At 37.4% G+C, this 18450-nt stretch overlaps 1 protein-coding gene and 1 pseudogene across 1 annotated transcript; both read left to right on the top strand.

Moving 5' to 3' along the window:
- Nucleotides 1-356: 356 nt before the first annotated feature.
- Nucleotides 357-5258, top strand: LOC114751646 (uncharacterized; annotated as a pseudogene).
- Nucleotides 5259-13069: 7811 nt separating this feature from the next.
- On the top strand, nucleotides 13070-14212 carry LOC114751655 (endochitinase-like). The gene is made up of 2 exons (XM_028940321.1): nucleotides 13070-13656; nucleotides 13734-14212. The coding sequence occupies exons 1-2, from the start codon at nucleotides 13085-13087 to the stop codon at nucleotides 14125-14127; spliced, it is 966 nt and encodes a 321-aa protein (XP_028796154.1). The 5' UTR covers nucleotides 13070-13084; the 3' UTR covers nucleotides 14128-14212.
- The last annotated feature ends 4238 nt before the right edge of the window (nucleotides 14213-18450 follow it).

Here is an 18450-nt window from a genome sequence, read left to right as displayed (position 1 = left end):
TGGCTGACTGAAATAAGACAAACCACGCACGACGTCGTAGAATGAATGAACATCCATCTCAAATTCAAATTTGTTCCATCCAGAAAGGAATATTTATTTTTGTTATTAATTCTTCCTTCTCTCGTGTCTTTTTTCTGTTTTAGTCCATTATATTGTTATTATCATCATAAACATGACGCTAATTCCGTATGACACAGCAGGCCACTCCATGACTGCCCAATTTGTGCTTGCTCACTCCTTCGGTTACACTCGGCTCCTCGCTGGCATAAGATTCCCTCCTCCTCCTCCTCCTCCTCCTCATTACCAATTTAATGCTATCAATTCAGTATTCCCCCTCCCATCCATCGCCGTCACTCATGGGCTGCACCGCCGCCAACCTCAACGATCTGCCCGCCGTCGCCCTTTGTCGTCAGCGTTGCGCCTTTCTCGATGAAACTATTCGTCACTCCTATGCCCTCTCTGCCGCTCACCTCTCCTATATCAACTCCCTCCACTCTATTGCTCTTTCCCTCCTACAGCTCCACCATTTCCCAGCTCCTTCTTTGCCTCCTCACAACGACGACCACGACCTTCCCTTGCCTCCACCCCATCATCCTTTCACTTATACTCTCCAATCATATCCCCGAGGTCACGTTTCCTTTCCATCTGCTGCATTTATGAAGCATACTGCTCCCCCTTCCCAGGTGTATGAGCAGATGCCTTTCAGTCCCCCCGCTGTTCACATGGGCGACTATTCTTCATTTTACTCCTCATCATTCTCTCACACCAATTCTAATCCTTCTCACTACTTCGGTGATCAAACTTCTGGTGTCGGGAGCGGCGGGTACTATCGCTCAACCCCTCCATTCGGGCCAGACTTGTCGGCGGTTGCTTCTTCATCTCAGCCACCTCCAGGGATTTATTGACCTTGGCATTTTCATAACTCTTATTATGATGAGGATGGACATCATTCTGAACTCACAACGAGCCAGGACTTGAAGCAAATAAAAGAGGACGAGGGAATTCCTGATGTGGAAGATGATGATTATGAGTATGAGCTGGTCAAACCGGTGCAGGAGGATCAAAGCGATGCAGATGATGGGGCTGGGACTCATTCAAAATCCACAAAAGACAACCAAGCTGAACTTACAGAGGCATCGCTTCACCAAGCTATGCCGCTTGGTTCAATGGAGAATGATGGCGTGGAAGTGGTGGAGCATGAAGTGCATGCGGATGATGATAAGATGTCCGGGGAACGAGGTGGTCCTCCGGATGCTTTTGAGTTAGCCAGCTAGATTGAGGCTCAGTTCCGAAGGGCTTCTGAGTCTGGCACGGAGATCGCTAAGATACTTGAGGTGGGAACGCTTCCATGTTATCGAAAACATGTGGCTTATCAAGGTAAGTCATCTGCATTTTCTGGTGTAACCCGGCTCTTTTTCATTTTCTCTACCTCTCTTAAATTCAATTATTACCTCCACAATCCATTATTGTTATCTTGATCTGTGTATTATTTGAGGACGTTCCTTCTTTTCAGGGTGCTCTTCACTAATTTGTGCCATGTACTACTACAAGTTCTTCGAGCGTATATTGCATGCATTAAGTTACAGTGTCAATGAGTGATTTGAACTTGGTTTTTTGTGCCGAGGTCAAATTATTATGCTTGCCCCTGAACTTTGAATTTTATCAATCCATATGAACCAGCTTTTTCCAAGATGTTAAAATTAGTCGATCTCCCGTTGTCATTAATGGTGTCACAACCATCAATCTCCAAAGTACTATACAAGATTGATCCTAGGAGCTTGGAACTTGACGGAGATCTGTTGACGAGGTCACGCAACCTTTCTTCTACATTGCAGAAACTTCATCTTTGGCAGAAGAAACTCTACAAGGAAGTAGAGGTATATATGCTTTTTTTTCTCATGATATTTTCACCAAAGAGTCAGAAGTTTCTTCCACAATATGCATTAACTCGATCTTCGGTAAATTGAGTTGAATGCGTACTTGTTTGCCAGCATCTTGTTTATCTTTAAATAGCCTACATCTATGAGCTTTTTGTGGTTTTTTTTAAATACTCGTACATTAGGGTTTGATCACTCGTATCTTCTTTTCTTTTCTTTTCTTTTCTACCTCGCTGTCTTGTTAATCATTAGAATTTATTTATTTATTTATTAACTACTATGTTTTATTTTTGTAGGCAGAGGAAAAGATACGAGTCTTGCACGATCGAAAGTGTCGATTGCTGAAGCGTTTCGATGACAGGGGTGCCGATTTAACAAAGTTGATGCAGCTAAAACTTTAATTAAGAAACTATCCACAAAAATAAGAATGGTCATTCAGGTTGTTGATCTGATTTCTGAGGATAGATAAGATAAGGGACGAAGAACTGTGGCCCCAACTTAATGAATTGATCCAGGGGTATGTGAAGTTAAGAACTCGCTGCTCCATTTGTATAGCTCATGAATATGTCTCTATTCCTCGCCGGCTATATGTTTTTACTATCTAACATGGGAGCGTTCTCCATGAGTTTTTTGACTAAACGTGGTTATTGTTGTAGGTACTTTCCTGCTATCATTTTGTCAATTGCTTATATATATAAATATATATATATGTATGTATATAGGTGCCAATCTTGCAGGACTTGTTAATTAACGAAGATGATCGGAATTTGGCTTTCTACCGCAGGATACGTATCGAAGAGGTTAAGGCGGGTCTCAAGAAAATAGACAATGGAAAAACCGTTGGGCCTGATGGTATCCCTATTGAAGTTTGGAAATGTTTGGGCGATGAGGGGGAGGTGTGGCTAACCAAGCTTTTTAATGAAATTCTACACTCTAAAAATATGCCGGATGATTGGAGGAGAAGCATTTTAGTTCCTATTTATAAGAATAAAGGAGACATTCAAAACTGTGCAAGCTACAGAGGGATAAAACTTATGAGTCATACAATGAAGTTGTGGGAAAAAGTGATGGAATATAGGTTGAGGTTGGAGACTTCTATTTCGGAAAACCAATTTGGATTTATGCCAGGGAGATCCACATCGAAAGCAATCTATTTACTAAGGGGGTTAATGGAGAGATATAGAAGTAAAAGAAGAGATTTACATATGGTTTTTATTGACCTGAAAAAGGCTTATGATCCTGTGCCAAGAGAAGTATTGTGGAAGGCTTTGGAAAAGAAAGGTGTACGGGTTGCTTATATCAAAGCCATACAAGATATGTATGAGGCGGTAACTACCAGTGTAAGGACGCCTGGGGGGAGACAAAGGACTTCCCTATTAAGATTGGCCTACATTAGGGATCCTCTCTGAGTCCGTACTTGTTCAACATTATTCTGGATGTTTTAACTGAACCTATTTAAGAAAGAATCCCTAAGTCCATGCTCTTCGCGGATGATATAATTCTTATGGCGGAATCAAAAGAAGAGATTAACACTAGTTTGGAGTTATGGAGAAGGACTTTGGAGTCGAAAGGTTTCCGTTTGAGCAGGAACAAAACAGAATATATGCATTGTGATTTTGGAGGGAGGCAAGGTAATGGAGATTTGGAGGTGAGGATAGGAGAGCAAATTATTCCTCAAGTATCAAAGTTTAAATACCTAGGATCCATTATACAGGAGGATGGGGAAATTGATGGAGACATTTCTCATAGAATACAAGCTGGCTGGTTAAAGTGGAGGAAAGTTACCGGAGTTATTTGCGATAAGAAGGTACCTGAGAAACTTAAAGGAAAATTTTATCGGACTGCTATAAGACCAGCTATGATGTATGGTAGTGAATGTTGGGCATTAAAGGGAAAACAAGAGCACAAAGTCGGAGTAGCAGAAATGAGGATGTTGAGATGGATGTGTGGTCATACAAGAAAAGATAGGATTCAAAATGAAAAGATCAGGACAAGAGTTGGTGTGGCACCTATCTAAGAGAAAATGGTTGAAAATCGCTTAAGATGGTTTGAACATGTGCAGAGAAGGCCTTTGGAGGCCCCGGTGAGGAGGGTGAATCAAACAAGATGGAGTCCCATAAAAAGAGGCAGGGGAAGACCGAGAAGAACGTTGAATGAGGTCATTGAACGAGACCTCCTAGTCAACAACATATCTAAGGATTGGATTGTTGACAGAGCACGATGGCGTCGTGTGATTCATATAGCCGACCCCACCTAGTGGGATAAGGCTTGTTGTTGTTGTTGTTGTTGATTGTTAGAATTTATAGATAGCCTTGTGAACTTGTGCATGACCATCAAATGTGATATGCTTTTAAAACAAGGTACAAAAAGAGAGTGGGAAAATGCGATTGTTATTGAATTTTCATCATTAAGACCGAACTTAAAGTGTAAGGATCTTGTGTAAGTTTCAAGGTTTGGTTCGGTAGACTACTTCGATATGATAGGTCTAGCATGCTCGTGTTTATTGTTCTTGCGTTTTTCGTGGTTTTGGTGTGGTCGTATTTTGCCAATTGACTTTTACATATCCTTGGGGACATGTATATAGGACTTGTGTGATTTTGTTTATATGCAGAGTATTCTATTAGTATGTTTTGCTTCCTCTCAAGGTGCGGATACATTTGTTTTTTTTTGGGGGCTTTTGAGGCTAGCAAGAATGTGGAAAGCCATGCTTGAGTGCCACCGAATACAGTGTGAAGCAATGAGAGAAGCCGGAATTCTTGGTTGGACGGGATCCAAGAAGAAGACTGGCATTGCTGATGAAGCTACCAAGCAACTTGAACAAGAGGTGATCAACTGGACTTTGCAATTCTCTAGCTGGATAGATGCCCAGAAAAGGTATGCGAGAGCACTGAATAATTGGCTTCTGAGATGTCTGCTGTATGAATCGGAAGAAACAGCAGATGGTGTAGGTGCTTTTTCCCCTGGTAGAATGGGAGCTCCTCGTGTATTTGCAATATGCAATCGGTGGTCCCAAGCCATGGAGAGAATATCTGAAAAGGAAGTTGTGGAGCGTATGTATGTGTTTGGCAGGAGAGTGCTTCAGATATGGGAACAAGAGAGGTTGGAAATAATGCTGGAGAGGGAAGTTGGGAGAAATGTAGTAAAGGGAGATGAGCTAGCAGAAGCTACAGAAGCAAATACAGGAAGTAAAGCAGAAAATGGTGGGAGCACTAGTTTACAAAGGTGGACAAAGGTGGGAGCACTAGTTTACAAGCAAGCCTGCAGCAAATTTTTGAGGCCATGGAGAGCTTCGCAGGCATCTCCGCTAGACTTTACGAAGAGGTGCTACAAACAAGTGATGTGGAGGAAGGAGCCAGTGCGGAGCATACGCATGCGTGTTAAGTGATTTCACAGTGCCGCATATAATATACTATTTCATCCCTTATTATAAGATCTAATTTTTTAAATGGTTCTGTTCCTTTTTATAAGATCCTCTTTGAGTTTGTCTGAGTATTTTATGAATTATTATCTATTTTACCCCTAATTTAGTGCATTTAATACATGATCTTTCTTTATTTATCTTACTATTACTCTATCACATTTACCTATTTATGTATAGGAGTATAGTTGAAAAAAATTATATTTGTTACATATTAATTGTTTTTAACTAATTTTAACTGTTACTCCCTCCGTTCCTTATTATAAGAGACATTTGATGCTTATAGCATGTTCCTATATATAAGAGACACTTAAAAGTTGTCTCTACTTTTTTGTGTTGATTTCCTATTTTACCCATATTTATTATCTCCAACTCACACTCTCTCTCCTTCTCACTTCTCTTTCTTTTAATAATTTAATTGTTCTCTCTCATGCTCTCTCTCCTTATTAATGAGGGCATTTTTGGAAAAAAATTATACTTTTTACACATTAATTGTTCTTAACTAATTTTAACTATTTTTTTGATCAACGTACTTCGGTTATTTGTCTCTTATAATAAGGAACGGAGGGAGTATCTTAAACCGTATAATTTAGTTAAAAAAAATCTTGTACTCCCTCCGTTCCTTATTATAAGAGACGAATAACCGAATTACGTTGATCAAAAAAAGCAGTTAAAATTAGTTAAAAGCAATTAATGTGTAAAAAGTATAATTTTTTTTTCAAAAATGCCCTCATTAATAAGGAGAGAGAATATGAGAGAGAACAATTAAATTATTAAAAGAAAGAGAAGTGGGAGAGAGAGAGTGTGTGAATTGGAGATAAAATAAATATGGGTAAAATAGGAAATCAACACAAAAAAATAGAGACAACTTTTAAGTGTCTCTTATATATAGGAACATGCCATAAACATCAAATGTCTCTTATAATAAGGAACAGAAGGAGTAATAAAAAACGAAGGGAGTATACACATGGCGGCATAGGCTGTGAGAAGCCTTTTACTTTTACCCTTTTTTTCCTTTTCACATTTTGGTACTAGATATCCTTTAAGATGTGAGTCCGCCGTGGTGTTTGACCACAAAAAAAAAAAAAAAAAGAGTCCGTGGTTGCTTGTTTCCGAACCAAGCATTCGGCTGCATGAGGGGCCAAGCTTTTTGTGTCCTTTAATTTAGTACACTACGGTGATGATAGGCGTCAATGATATGGAGGACTGATTAACTTTGCTTATTATTTGGATACGTTACCCTCCACCTCAGCTACTCTTATGTTCTTAATTAACTCCCCTTCTTAGCCAACAAATGATATTACCTCCGGTCTTAATTATAAAACGAGATTTTATACTTGGGACCGGAGATAATAATTAGGGAGAATTTCACTGTAGGACCGCAGAAGACAATTAATATCAAAGAGCCTCTAAAACTTTCTGAAACCTCACTGCAGGACCAAGAGACTAATCTGATATTAATTTTTAGAGTGAGATTATAATAATACCCCTCCCTTTTTATTTTATTAAAAAATAAATATTTACCGGAGTTACTGTTCCGGCCACCAGAGGTCGAAGGTCCGGCCACCGGCGCTCAGGTGGCCGCCGTCGGGGTCCGGTCACCGGTGGCCGGAACAGTAACTCCGGCGGGACCTCTGGTGGCCGGAGTTTTTTTTGTTTAAAACAAAGTGGCCAAGGGAAGGTTTAAACCCAGGACCCCTTGGTACACTAAAAGACTTGTAACCACCAAGCCAAACAACCCATTCAATCATAAAATGCAAATAAAACTATATATAACAAAATAAACGCAACAGTCCAAATGTAAGTGAACAAGTGAAATTAGACGATTTACAAGTGGAATTCAGAAATTTACAACAAAAATTAGGCAATTTACAAATAATATAATAGAAGTCATAACCCAAAATGCAAGTATTTAAGTGCAAATGAGCAAGTAAAATTTGAAGATTTACAATAAAAGTTTATGGATTTACAATCCAAATTTGGTAAACACAAGAGAATTCACAACCCAAAATGTAAGTGTTTGAGTGTAAGTGAACAAGTGAAATTAGACGATTTACAAGTGTAATTCAGCAATTTACAATAAAAATTAGACAATTTACAAATAACATAATAGAAGTTATAACCCCAAATGCAAGTGTTTAAGTGCAAATGAGCAAGTGAAATTTGAAGATTTACAATAAAAGAGTATGGATTTACAACCCAAATTTGGGAAACACAAGAGAATTCACAACCCAAAATATAAGTGTTTGAGTGTAAGTGAACAAGTGAAATTAGACGATTTATAAGTGTAATTCAGCAATTTACAACAAAAATTAGACAATTTACAAATAACATAATAGAAATCATAACCCCAAATGCAAGTGTTTAAGTGCAAATGAGCAAGTGAAATTTGAAGATTTACAATAAAAGTTTATGGATTTACAACCCAAATTTGGTAAACACAAGAGAATTCACAACCCAAAATGTAAGTGTTTGAATGTAAGTGAACAAGTGAAATTAGACGATTTACAAGTGGAATTCAGAAATTTACAACAAAAATTAGGCAATTTACAAATAACATAATAGAAGTCATAACCCCAAATGCAAGTGTTTAAGTGTAAATGAGCAAGTGAAATTGTCGAATTTCACTTGCAAATCTATAAACTTTTGTTATAAATCTTCAAATTTTATTTGCTCATTTACACTTAAATACTTGTATTTGGGATTGTGAGTTCCATTATGTTATTTGTAAATTGCCTAATTTTTGTTGCAAATTGCGGAATTCCACTTGTAAATCGTCTAATTTCACTTGTTCACTTACACTCAAACACTTACATTTTGAGTTGTGAATTCTCTTGTGTTTACCAAATTTGGGTTGTAAATCCATAAATTTTTATTGTAAATCTTCAAATTTTACTTGCTCATTTGCACTTAAATACTTGCATTTTGGGTTATGACTTCTATTATGTTATTTGTAAATTGCCTAATTTTTGTTGCAAATTTCTGAATTCCACTTGTAAATCGTCTAATTTCACTTGTTCACTTACATTTGGACTGTTGCGTTTATTTTGTTATATATAGTTTTATTTGCATTTTATGATTGAATGGGTTGCTTGGCTTGGTGGTTACAAGTCTTTTGGTGTGCCAAGGGATCTTGGGTTCAAACCCTCCCTTGGCCACTTTGTTTTAAACAAAAAAACCTCCGGCCACCGGAGGTCCCGCCGGAGTTACTGTTCCAGCCACCGGTGACCGGACCCCGACGGCGGCCACCTGAGCGCCGGTGGCCGAAACAGTAACTCCGGTAAATATTTATTTTTTAATAAAATAAAAAGGGAGGGGTATTATTGTAATCTTACTCTAAAATGAGGGGCAGTGGTGTCATTTCGTTTGTGGAATTAATATTAAATTGGTCCTTTGGTCCTGCAGTGAGGTTTCAGAAAGTTTTGGGGCTCTTTGATATTAATTGTCTTCTGCGGTCCTACAGTGAAATTCTCCCTAATAATTATTAGCTTTACTCTCAATGATGATATATGGAGCACGTACGTGCGCTTTTGGGGAAACATATCAAAAGCAGTCCTTAAATTTGCCTCAATTATTGATTTGATTTTTAAAGTTTCATTTTTATCAATTAAGTCCTTTCACGCCCAATTTCATATTGTTATGGAGGGAATCAAAAATATGGTTTTAAAAGTATTTTTATGATATACAAAATAAATATGTAAAAAAGTTTATTTCGTTTTGCAGAAAAGTGCTTTTTTGGGTGCTTTCAAACACCCTAATCTCATTGGATTGGCAGTTTTTTTTCCTGTGAGCTATCAGGGGTTGTCATTTCTAAATTAAAAACTACACATCTAGAATTGTATATATTTTCAAACCATATGAATATAACTTAAAGAGACTTGATTTATAAAATTAAATTTCTAGAACCAAATCAATATTAATTGAGGCAAACTTCATAAGTTAAAAGTTTCATTGTTCGTTGTACTCTCTCTGTTCCTTATTATAAGAGACATTTGATATTTATGACATATTCATATATATAAGAGACACTTAAAAGTTCTCTCTCATGTTCTCTCTCCTTATTAATGAGGGCATTTTTGGGAAAAAAATTATACTTTTTACACATTAATTGCTCTTAACGAATTTTAACTACTTTTTTAATCAATATAATTCGGTTATTCGTCTCTTATAGTAAGAAACGGAGGGAGTATATACTTCTCTTCCGCACATGCCTCATATATTCTTACTTCTCTTTCGGCATGTGCTTGAGCATTGGCACTTTGCTCCCTTATCCTTATAATTTAAAGGGAAAATTTCACTGTAGGACCGCAGAAGACAATTAATATCAAAGAGCCCCCAAAACTTTCTGAAACCTCACTGCAGGACCAAGGGACCAATCTGATATTAATTTTTAGAGTGAGATTACAATAATACCCCTCCCTTTTTATTTTATTAAAAAATAAATATTTACCGGAGTTACTGTTCCGGCCACCGGAGGTCGAAGGTCCGGCCACCGGCGCTCAGGTGGCCGCCGTCGGGGTCCGATCACCGGTGGCCGGAACAGTAACTCCGGCGGGACCTCTGGTGGCCGGAGTTTTTTTGTTTAAAACAAAGTGGCCAAGGGAGGGTTTGAACCCAGGATCCCTTGGCACACCAAAAGACTTGTAACCACCAAGCCAAGCAACCCATTCAATCATAAAATGCAAATAAAACTATATATAACAAAATAAACGCAACAGTCCAAATGTAAGTGAACAAGTGAAATTAGACGATTTACAAGTGGAATTCAGAAATTTACAATAAAAATTAGGCAATTTACAAATAACATAATAGAAGTCATAACCCAAAATGCAAGTATTTAAGTGCAAATGAGCAAGTAAAATTTACAATAAAAGTTTATGGATTTACAACCCAAATTTGATAAACACAAGAGAATTCACAACCCAAAATGTAAGTGTTTGAGTGTAAGTGAACAAGTGAAATTAGACGATTTACAAGTGGAATTCAGCAATTTACAACAAAAATTAGGCAATTTACAAATAACATAATGGAACTCACAATCCCAAATACAAGTGTTTAAGTGTAAATGAGCAAATAAAATTTGAAGATTTACAACAAAAGTTTATAGATTTGCAAGTGAAATTCGACAATTTCACTTGCTCATTTGCACTTAAACACTTGCATTTGGAGTTATGACTTCTATTATGTTATTTGTAAATTGCCTAATTTTTGTTGTAAATTGCTGAATTCCACTTGTAAATCGTCTAATTTCACTTGTTCACTTACACTCAAACACTTACATTTTGGGTTGTGAATTCTCTTGTGTTAGCCAAATTTGGGTTGTAAATCCATAAAATTTTATTGTAAATCTTTAAATTTCACTTGCTCATTTGCACTTAAACACTTGCATTTGGGGTTATGACTTCTATTATGTTATTTGTAAATTGTCTAATTTTTGTTGTAAATTGCTGAATCACACTTGTAAATCGTCTAATTTCACTTGTTCACTTACACTCAAACACTTACATTTTGGGTTGTGAATTCTCTTGTGTTTGCCAAATTTGGGTTGTAAATCCATAAAATTTTATTGTAAATCTTTAAATTTCACTTGCTCATTTGCACTTAAACACTTGCATTTGGGGTTATGACTTCTATTATGTTATTTGTAAATTGTCTAATTTTTGTTGTAAATTGCTGAATTACACTTGTAAATCGTCTAATTTCACTTGTTCACTTACACTCAAACACTTACATTTTGGGTTGTGAATTCTCTTGTGTTTGCCAAATTTGGGTTGTAAATCCATAAAATTTTATTGTAAATCTTCAAATTTCACTTGCTCATTTGCACTTAAACACTTGCATTTGGGGTTATGACTTCTATTATGTTATTTGTAAATTGCCTAATTTTTTTTGCAAATTTCTAAATTCCACTTGTAAATCGTCTAATTTCACTTGTTCACTTACATTTGGACTGTTGCGTTTATTTTGTTAGATATAGTTTTATTTGCATTTTATAATTGAATGGGTTGCTTGGCTTGGTGGTTACAAGTCTTTTGGTGTGCCAAGGGGTCTTGGGTTCAAACCCTCCCTTGGCCACTTTGTTTTAAACAAAAAAACTCCGGCCACCGGAGGTCCCGCCGGAGTTACTGTTCTGGCCACCGGTGACCGGACCCCGACGGCGGCCACCTGAGCGCCGGTGGCCGGACCTCCGACCTCCGGTGGCCGGAACAGTAACTCCGGTAAATATTTATTTTTTAATAAAATAAAAAGGGAGGGGTATTATTGTAATCTCACTCTAAAAATTAATATCAGATTGGTCCCTTGGTCCTGCAGTGAGGTTTCAGAAAGTTTTGGGGGCTCTTTGAAATTATTTGTCTTCTGCGGTCCTACAGTGAAATTTCCCCTAATTTAAAAGGCCTACTCCTTTAGCTTGTCCAAGTTGTCCAGTCATTCAACTATACAATACATACTAAATTATAAATAATCCTCTTATTTTAAATATAAGACCCTTATACATACTAGTATAAAGATTTTATATTTAGGATCGGAAGAGTAGCATGACATCAAGCAACAGCACATATAACTCATGACTTGTTATATTTCTATAAAAATTCAAATCTAATGTTATGAAGTTAAATTATTAGAGTTATCCAAAACAATTACCTTTATATCAATGTTTGCTACATCAAATATTCCTCTAATCCTTAATATAAAATTCATTTAACTAATTTGATTATATTAAAGAAGTTAGGTAAATTAGTTAATTATAAGAAATATGACATATTTTTTCTAAAATATTATAATCGTCTTCCTTAATATTTCCATTCTCTTTCTTACTTATTATAATTAAAAAATATTAATAGCAGTAATTTAAAAAAATTAATAAATATAAAAAAAATAAATTTTATATTTAGAATCAAAATCAACTTAATAATTCTAAAGAGGTGAGACTTTGATTTTCAACAAAATTTCGTTGAAGGCAATGAGGTAATTAGCTATGCGTGCTCCCGGTAAGGTCAAACTTCTTCTGCTGCTGAGGCTGGTCTAGCTTCACCAGTGGGAGAGATTTATATTGAAATAGAGAAAAGTTTTGCTGTAACCTTTGTTTCTCTATTGGTTTTTCTTTCAAGAGGAGGAAAATCATCATTTGGTTTTCACTTAAACACCCAAACATATAAGGGCATGTTATCTCTGATCCTTAATATAAAAACTATATAACTAATTTGTAAATATTAAAAAAATTAATTAAATTAGTTATCCGTAATAAATACGTGTTGTATTTTTTAAAATATCACTATTAATCATGTCCATTTAAGTACTTATTGATAGAGATTTCTTAACATATATAATCAATGAAAACATTATTTGAAAGTAAAATAAATAAATATTAAAAATAAAATATAAACTAAGATTTTATATTTATATTTAAAAATGAATCGAATCTTTAACTTACTCTTATAGAAGCACAAGAGGGAGGTAGCATTTTGGGCAGCATCTCCGGTGGCGGCGAGTGCGGGTTATAGTTATTAATTACCACTTGAAGAGGAGAGAAGATCGAGGAGATAAGCGCGATGTGGCTCTGTATAATTAATTAACCCCGTCACCACATTCATTAAGGTAATGCCGACAGGTCTGCTCAGCCGCCGTAGGCCCCACATTATCATCTGACCTTCCCGGCTGCTGCTTTTGTAATAATTATTTTAAATAAATAAATAATAATAATAATAATAAATTTGACGCTTTCCTCTCGATCCACCCTCTTCATGTGTAACTTATAAGGGAGCTATCATCCCTCGATTCTCCGCATCAAATGGATAACATTAACACCATGTGGGCTGTCTTGTGTGTGCTGGTGTGGTTCCTGGTGGGAGGGTCATCTGCAGAGCAATGCGGAAGACAAGCAGGGGGTGCCTTGTGTCCCGGCGGCCTCTGCTGCAGCCAATTCGGTTGGTGCGGTTCCACAAATGATTACTGCGGCCCTGGCTGCCAAAGCCAATGTGGCACCGCCCCTCCCTCCGGTGGCCTCACGGGCATCATCTCCAGGGACACCTTCAACCAGATGCTCAAGCACCGCAATGACGCCGCCTGCCCTGCCAGAAACTTCTACAACTACGATGCCTTCATTGAAGCCGCCAAGTCTTTCCCCGCCTTCGGTAGCACCAGCGATGTTGCCACGCGCAAGAGGGAGATCGCGGCTTTCCTTGGCCAAACTTCCCATGAGACCACCGGCGGTTGGCCCAGCGCTCCCGACGGTCCTTACGCGTGGGGTTACTGCTTCAAACAGGAACGGAATCCGCCAAGCAATTACTGTGCCCCCAGTCCCCAGTATCCATGTGCTGCCGGCAAGCAATACTACGGCCGCGGACCCATCCAACTCTCCTGGTACATACAGAACATATATGTGCATAATTTTAACTTATTTGATATGTGCTGATGGGTTAGGGATGAGTGAATGACAGGAACTACAACTACGGGCAGTGCGGAAGAGCGATAGGAGCGGACTTGCTCAACAACCCGGACCTGGTGGCTAGTAATGCTGTGATATCCTTCAAGACAGCTCTGTGGTTCTGGATGACAGCGCAGTCGCCGAAGCCATCGTGCCACGACGTCATTACGGGGAGATGGACACCCTCCGGCGCTGACAGGGCGGCGGGTCGGCTTCCAGGGTATGGAACCACCACCAACATCATCAACGGAGGGCTGGAGTGCGGGAGGGGCCAGGACTCGAGGGTGGCGGATCGCATTGGATTTTACAAGAGATACTGCGATATACTGGGTGTCGGCTATGGCTCCAACCTCGACTGCTATTCCCAGAGGCCATTCGGCTCTTCCTCGCTCATCGACGTCATCTAGATGATGACATCTCAGTCCCACTGATCTCTCATGTATCCCTCTGCCCTTCTCATCTTGTTCAATAAAATCATGTCTTCCCACTGTACTTTCCCATTTTCATTTTTCAACTCTCTCCAACCCACCGGCCACCGCACACTGAGTTTTGACTAGAAAAGGCTGTGTATTGTCAGGTTCGAGGAAGCAAGAAAAGGCCGAGCACCTGTTATTGGGGCATCAAAATTTATACACAGTCAAAAATTCAAAGAAGGGAAAATTTCAAAAGTTTATATCAAAAAATTTATTACTCCTCCTATCCTTAATATAAGACCCCATTAGTGAGTTGATTTTAGTCCTAAATATAAGACTCATTTCTCATATTTATGAGTTTTTTCTAAATTACCTCTATGGATACTTGTTCAACCATAATCAAGCAGAAGAGGAAAATAAGGTATTAAAAAAGATGATTATGGTATTTTAAGAAAAACGTGTCACATTTCTTATAATTAACTAACTTACCTAACTTCCTTAATCTAATCAAATTAGTTAAATGGATCTTATATTAAAGACCGGAGGAGTAATAAATTCTTTGAAGTATTGAATCATACATGACAAGAAATATATTGATATTTTAAATCTGATACAATGACATTTTAATTATTTAATTATATTTGTAAAACTAGCATATACTCCCATGTGTGATGTGCGGGAAGAGTTTACTTCAATCAATATAATTAATAATACTAATTTATTCATAAGTCATTTTTTGGGCCAACGATAAACCAAAGAAATGGCTAAGAGTATCTCTTTTCCAACGTCATATCATTATGTATTGGTGCATGATCCATTTTTTTTAAAAAAAAAAACTTGATATTTTCAAAATTTTGGCCCAAACACTCGTTTTGGGATAACATTCTAGATTGCATTTTTATGTAAAAACTTAACATTTATTCGCTTGTAAATTTTCTGCATTTTCATAAAAAATAAATTAATCTTGCACGTGGGATAACGTGCTATGTACAAAGCTAGAGACAACTTTTTCTTGAAGAACATGTAAAAGCTTTTTTTTTAAAAAAAAACTTATTACTGACGTTGCCCAAAAGGAGGTCATGAAACCAATAAAAACTCAGTTTGACAGAACAGTAGAAATCCCTTACAAGTATGTTTTACGTAAGCTAAAATAAAATTTTTCTCACATACTTGTCTCGTATTCTGTAAATTATTATTAAAAAATAAATTATAAACTGTTCCAAACAGACTCAAAATAGAATCCAATGATCAAAAGCCCCATGCACAATTCAACCTGCCAAATGCCTCCAAACTCACTTGAACAACATTCATGTTTTTAATGTGACATGATTTTCTTTTGCATTAATCTTGAACGGATCCTTTCAAGACAATACTGTGGTTACGATTGCTGCCCATGGTTCCTTGATTTGAATATGAATATAAATGAAGATACGTTATGAGCCTATGTACAATTAGAGGTGGAAATAGGCCAGGCGGCCTGTCAGGAGCCTGTGGCCTGACCTGTAAATGGCCTGGCCTGGCCTCTTTAAGTATAAGAACAGGCTCAAGCCTGTCAAAAGGCCTGTTTACCTTATCAGGCCAGGCTTAGGCCTGATAATAAGCCTCTTAGGCCTGTCAGGCGGCCTGAGCCTGTTTTTTTTTTTTAGGCTAAATATGTAAATTGACAGGGGCTCAATTTAACCTAGGTCACTCCCATTTAACTATTCCTAATTTCTTATTCGGCTCTGCCATTCGCTTCTTCCCTTCCTCGCTTCTCAAGTCGGCACTCTGCAAAAGGCGAACAGCAAACAGCATTCGGCGCACAAGCTCAGTCACAGCGGCACATTCAGGTACCCAGTAGCCAGTCGCACACCAGCACACACTTCCCTTCTTCCCTTCTTCTTCCATTTTGTTCTTTGCTTGATCGGTTCTGGAATCTGTAGATTGTACATTTGGAGCTGATGCTCTACATTTTCGATTCCATCATTCTCCAAGCCGTAGCTGTTTGCTGTAGATTGTAGATTTGTAGTTGATGCTCTGCCTGTTGATTCTTTGATTTCTTGAACTTACTTGAACTTCATTAGCGCCTTGAGTTGATAGGGTTATCTAGATCTGGGATATTATGCAATGACTCAACGCGACTTTCACCACAGGAAAAAGGTAGAAATCTTGCGACACTTAACCATTGAATCCGCATCATATATATATTTATATGTTTTCCCCTCCTCGCATTCGTCGGAACATATACAACAGAGTAAAATAGAATCTCTCTAATTGAGTAAACACGAGAAGTGTTCAAAAGAGAATGGTTAGCAAATCTAAATGATCCATATATTTGATTTGATCGAGTCAAATTATATGTGTGCATATGGTTGGGATTTAAATATCTTTAATTTATTGAAAAAGAAGGGTGCCAGGAAATAAGAAGGTTATAATTAATTAGAGTATGGAAGTAAATGAAAATGTAGATAATATTTGATGAGAAGTAGAATTGCAATGCAAACGGTTAAGTAAAAAAGAGAGTTATACTTGAAATCAAACAAGAGGGAAGTGGAGGAAGATGGAGAATGTAGAATGGTAACTAGGGGAGTAAGGGTGGATGGGAGAAGATTGAAGGGGCAAGGAGGTAGTGGCCTTGTGATGTGAATGATCCTTTGAAAATAAGAAGTTGCAAGTTTAATTCTAGTTCTAATTTTATGCCATTAGTATTACTACGCTGATCTAATTTCTTTCTTGAAAAAAAGGAGGAAAGTCAGCAACGTAGCGTGGAGGGTGGGTAAAATAAGAGCAAACCAACAAATAAATGACGATGACCACGCTCATTGCTTAATTATTAAGTATGGTTTGAAGAGCAAATGAAAGGTACAAATTTTGAATTTTAAAAAATACCATTTCTTATATTTACTAGTTATTAAATTTTGTTATGATCTAATACATATTTGATTTCTTCTTTTTAGGTGTTTGAACAACAAGAAGAAATTGTGTTGAAGATTTAATATTTTGCGGTTTAATGATTTGTTGTAATTGTAGCAACTAGCAAGAACAAATTGTGTTAATTTGATAATTTCACATTTTTTGTTTGTATTTTAGATAATTTGGATGAGTTATTATAATTTTGAATTAATTTATATGTGTCTGAAATTGGTTTAAAAAAAAAACAGGCTTCTTAACAGGCCACAGGCCAGGCCAGGCTTGCTTACAGGCCAGGCTCAGGCCGAATAAAAAGCCTTTCACAGGCCATAGGCCAGGCTCAGGCCAACAGGCTTGATCACAGGCCTAGCCTGTTAAGGGTGAAGCCTGGCCTGGCCTGGCCTGTTTCCACCCCTAGGAACAATACAGCAAAATTTTATTTTCTGAAAAATGTAATTTCTCATTATGTCTTTTCATGGTTCTCATTATGATAATGAATATCTATTTAAGTTTTAGGGACAGATTATTTATGTTAAAAATAATAAGAGGGTGTTTGGCATTCTCAAAACCGTGGTTTCATAAACACTTTTCCACAAAACGAGATAACCTCCTCCACATATTTACTTCGTAATCCATAAAAGTACTTGAAACCATAGTTTGGTTTCTATCTAAACACCCTCTAAGTATATTTATGTTAAAGAAGCCTACCCTATACTTTTTAAGAGGAATGAGTTTTGGATGTTCCTGCAATGCCGGTGTTGCAGGGGCATATTGTGACGTTGCTCCCTGGAGTCAACCATAAATACATGGACAGACACACTTCTACTAGAATTTCCTAAGTTGCCTCCTTGAGTAAATGTTTATGTCCAAACTCAGGCAAAGGCATTGTTTCCTTTATATTGGAATGGAGTTTAGGTGATTGAAGCATTGAGTCTATTGCTCCTTTTCAAATAGGTCTCAAGAACAAAGAAGAAAAAGGAGATCCAAAAGTATGAAGCATGAAAGTAGTTAAAATGTTAAGGCCCTTCGGTCTCCTTGATTGTATATAGGGGTGGAAACAGGCCAGGCCAGGCCAGGCTTCACCCTTAACAGGCTAGGCCTGTGATCAAGCCTGTTGGCCTGAGCCTAGCCTGTGGCCTGTGAAAGGCTTTTTATTCGGCCTGAGCCTGGCCTGTAAGCAAGCCTAGCCTGGCCTGTGGCCTGTTAAGAAGCCTGTTTTTTTTTTAAACCAATTTCAGACACATATAAATTAATTCAAAATTATAATAACTCATCCAAATTATCTAAAATACAAACAAAAAATGTGAAATTATCAAATTAACACAATTTGTTCTTGCTAGTTGCTACAATTACAACAAATCATTAAACCGCAAAGTATTAAATCTTCAACACAATTTCTTCTTGTTGTTCAAACACCTAAAAAGAAGA

The sequence above is a fragment of the Neltuma alba genome, unplaced genomic scaffold (genome assembly GCF_004799145.2).
Source record: "Neltuma alba isolate B1F8T4 unplaced genomic scaffold, ASM479914v2 tig00006999_pilon, whole genome shotgun sequence".
NCBI lineage: Eukaryota > Viridiplantae > Streptophyta > Magnoliopsida > Fabales > Fabaceae > Neltuma > Neltuma alba.
The sequence above is the reverse complement of the archived record's forward strand: the minus strand, read 5'-3'. Positions and strand labels throughout refer to the sequence as shown.

Excerpts from the sequence above, each read along its gene's own strand:
- LOC114751655 (XM_028940321.1), top strand. The coding sequence starts at position 13,085 with ATGGATAACATTAACACCATGTGGGCTGTCTTGTGTGTGCTGGTGTGG. Across the intron at positions 13,657-13,733 it reads GGACCCATCCAACTCTCCTG|GAACTACAACTACGGGCAGT; the intron begins GTACATACAGAA and ends AGTGAATGACAG.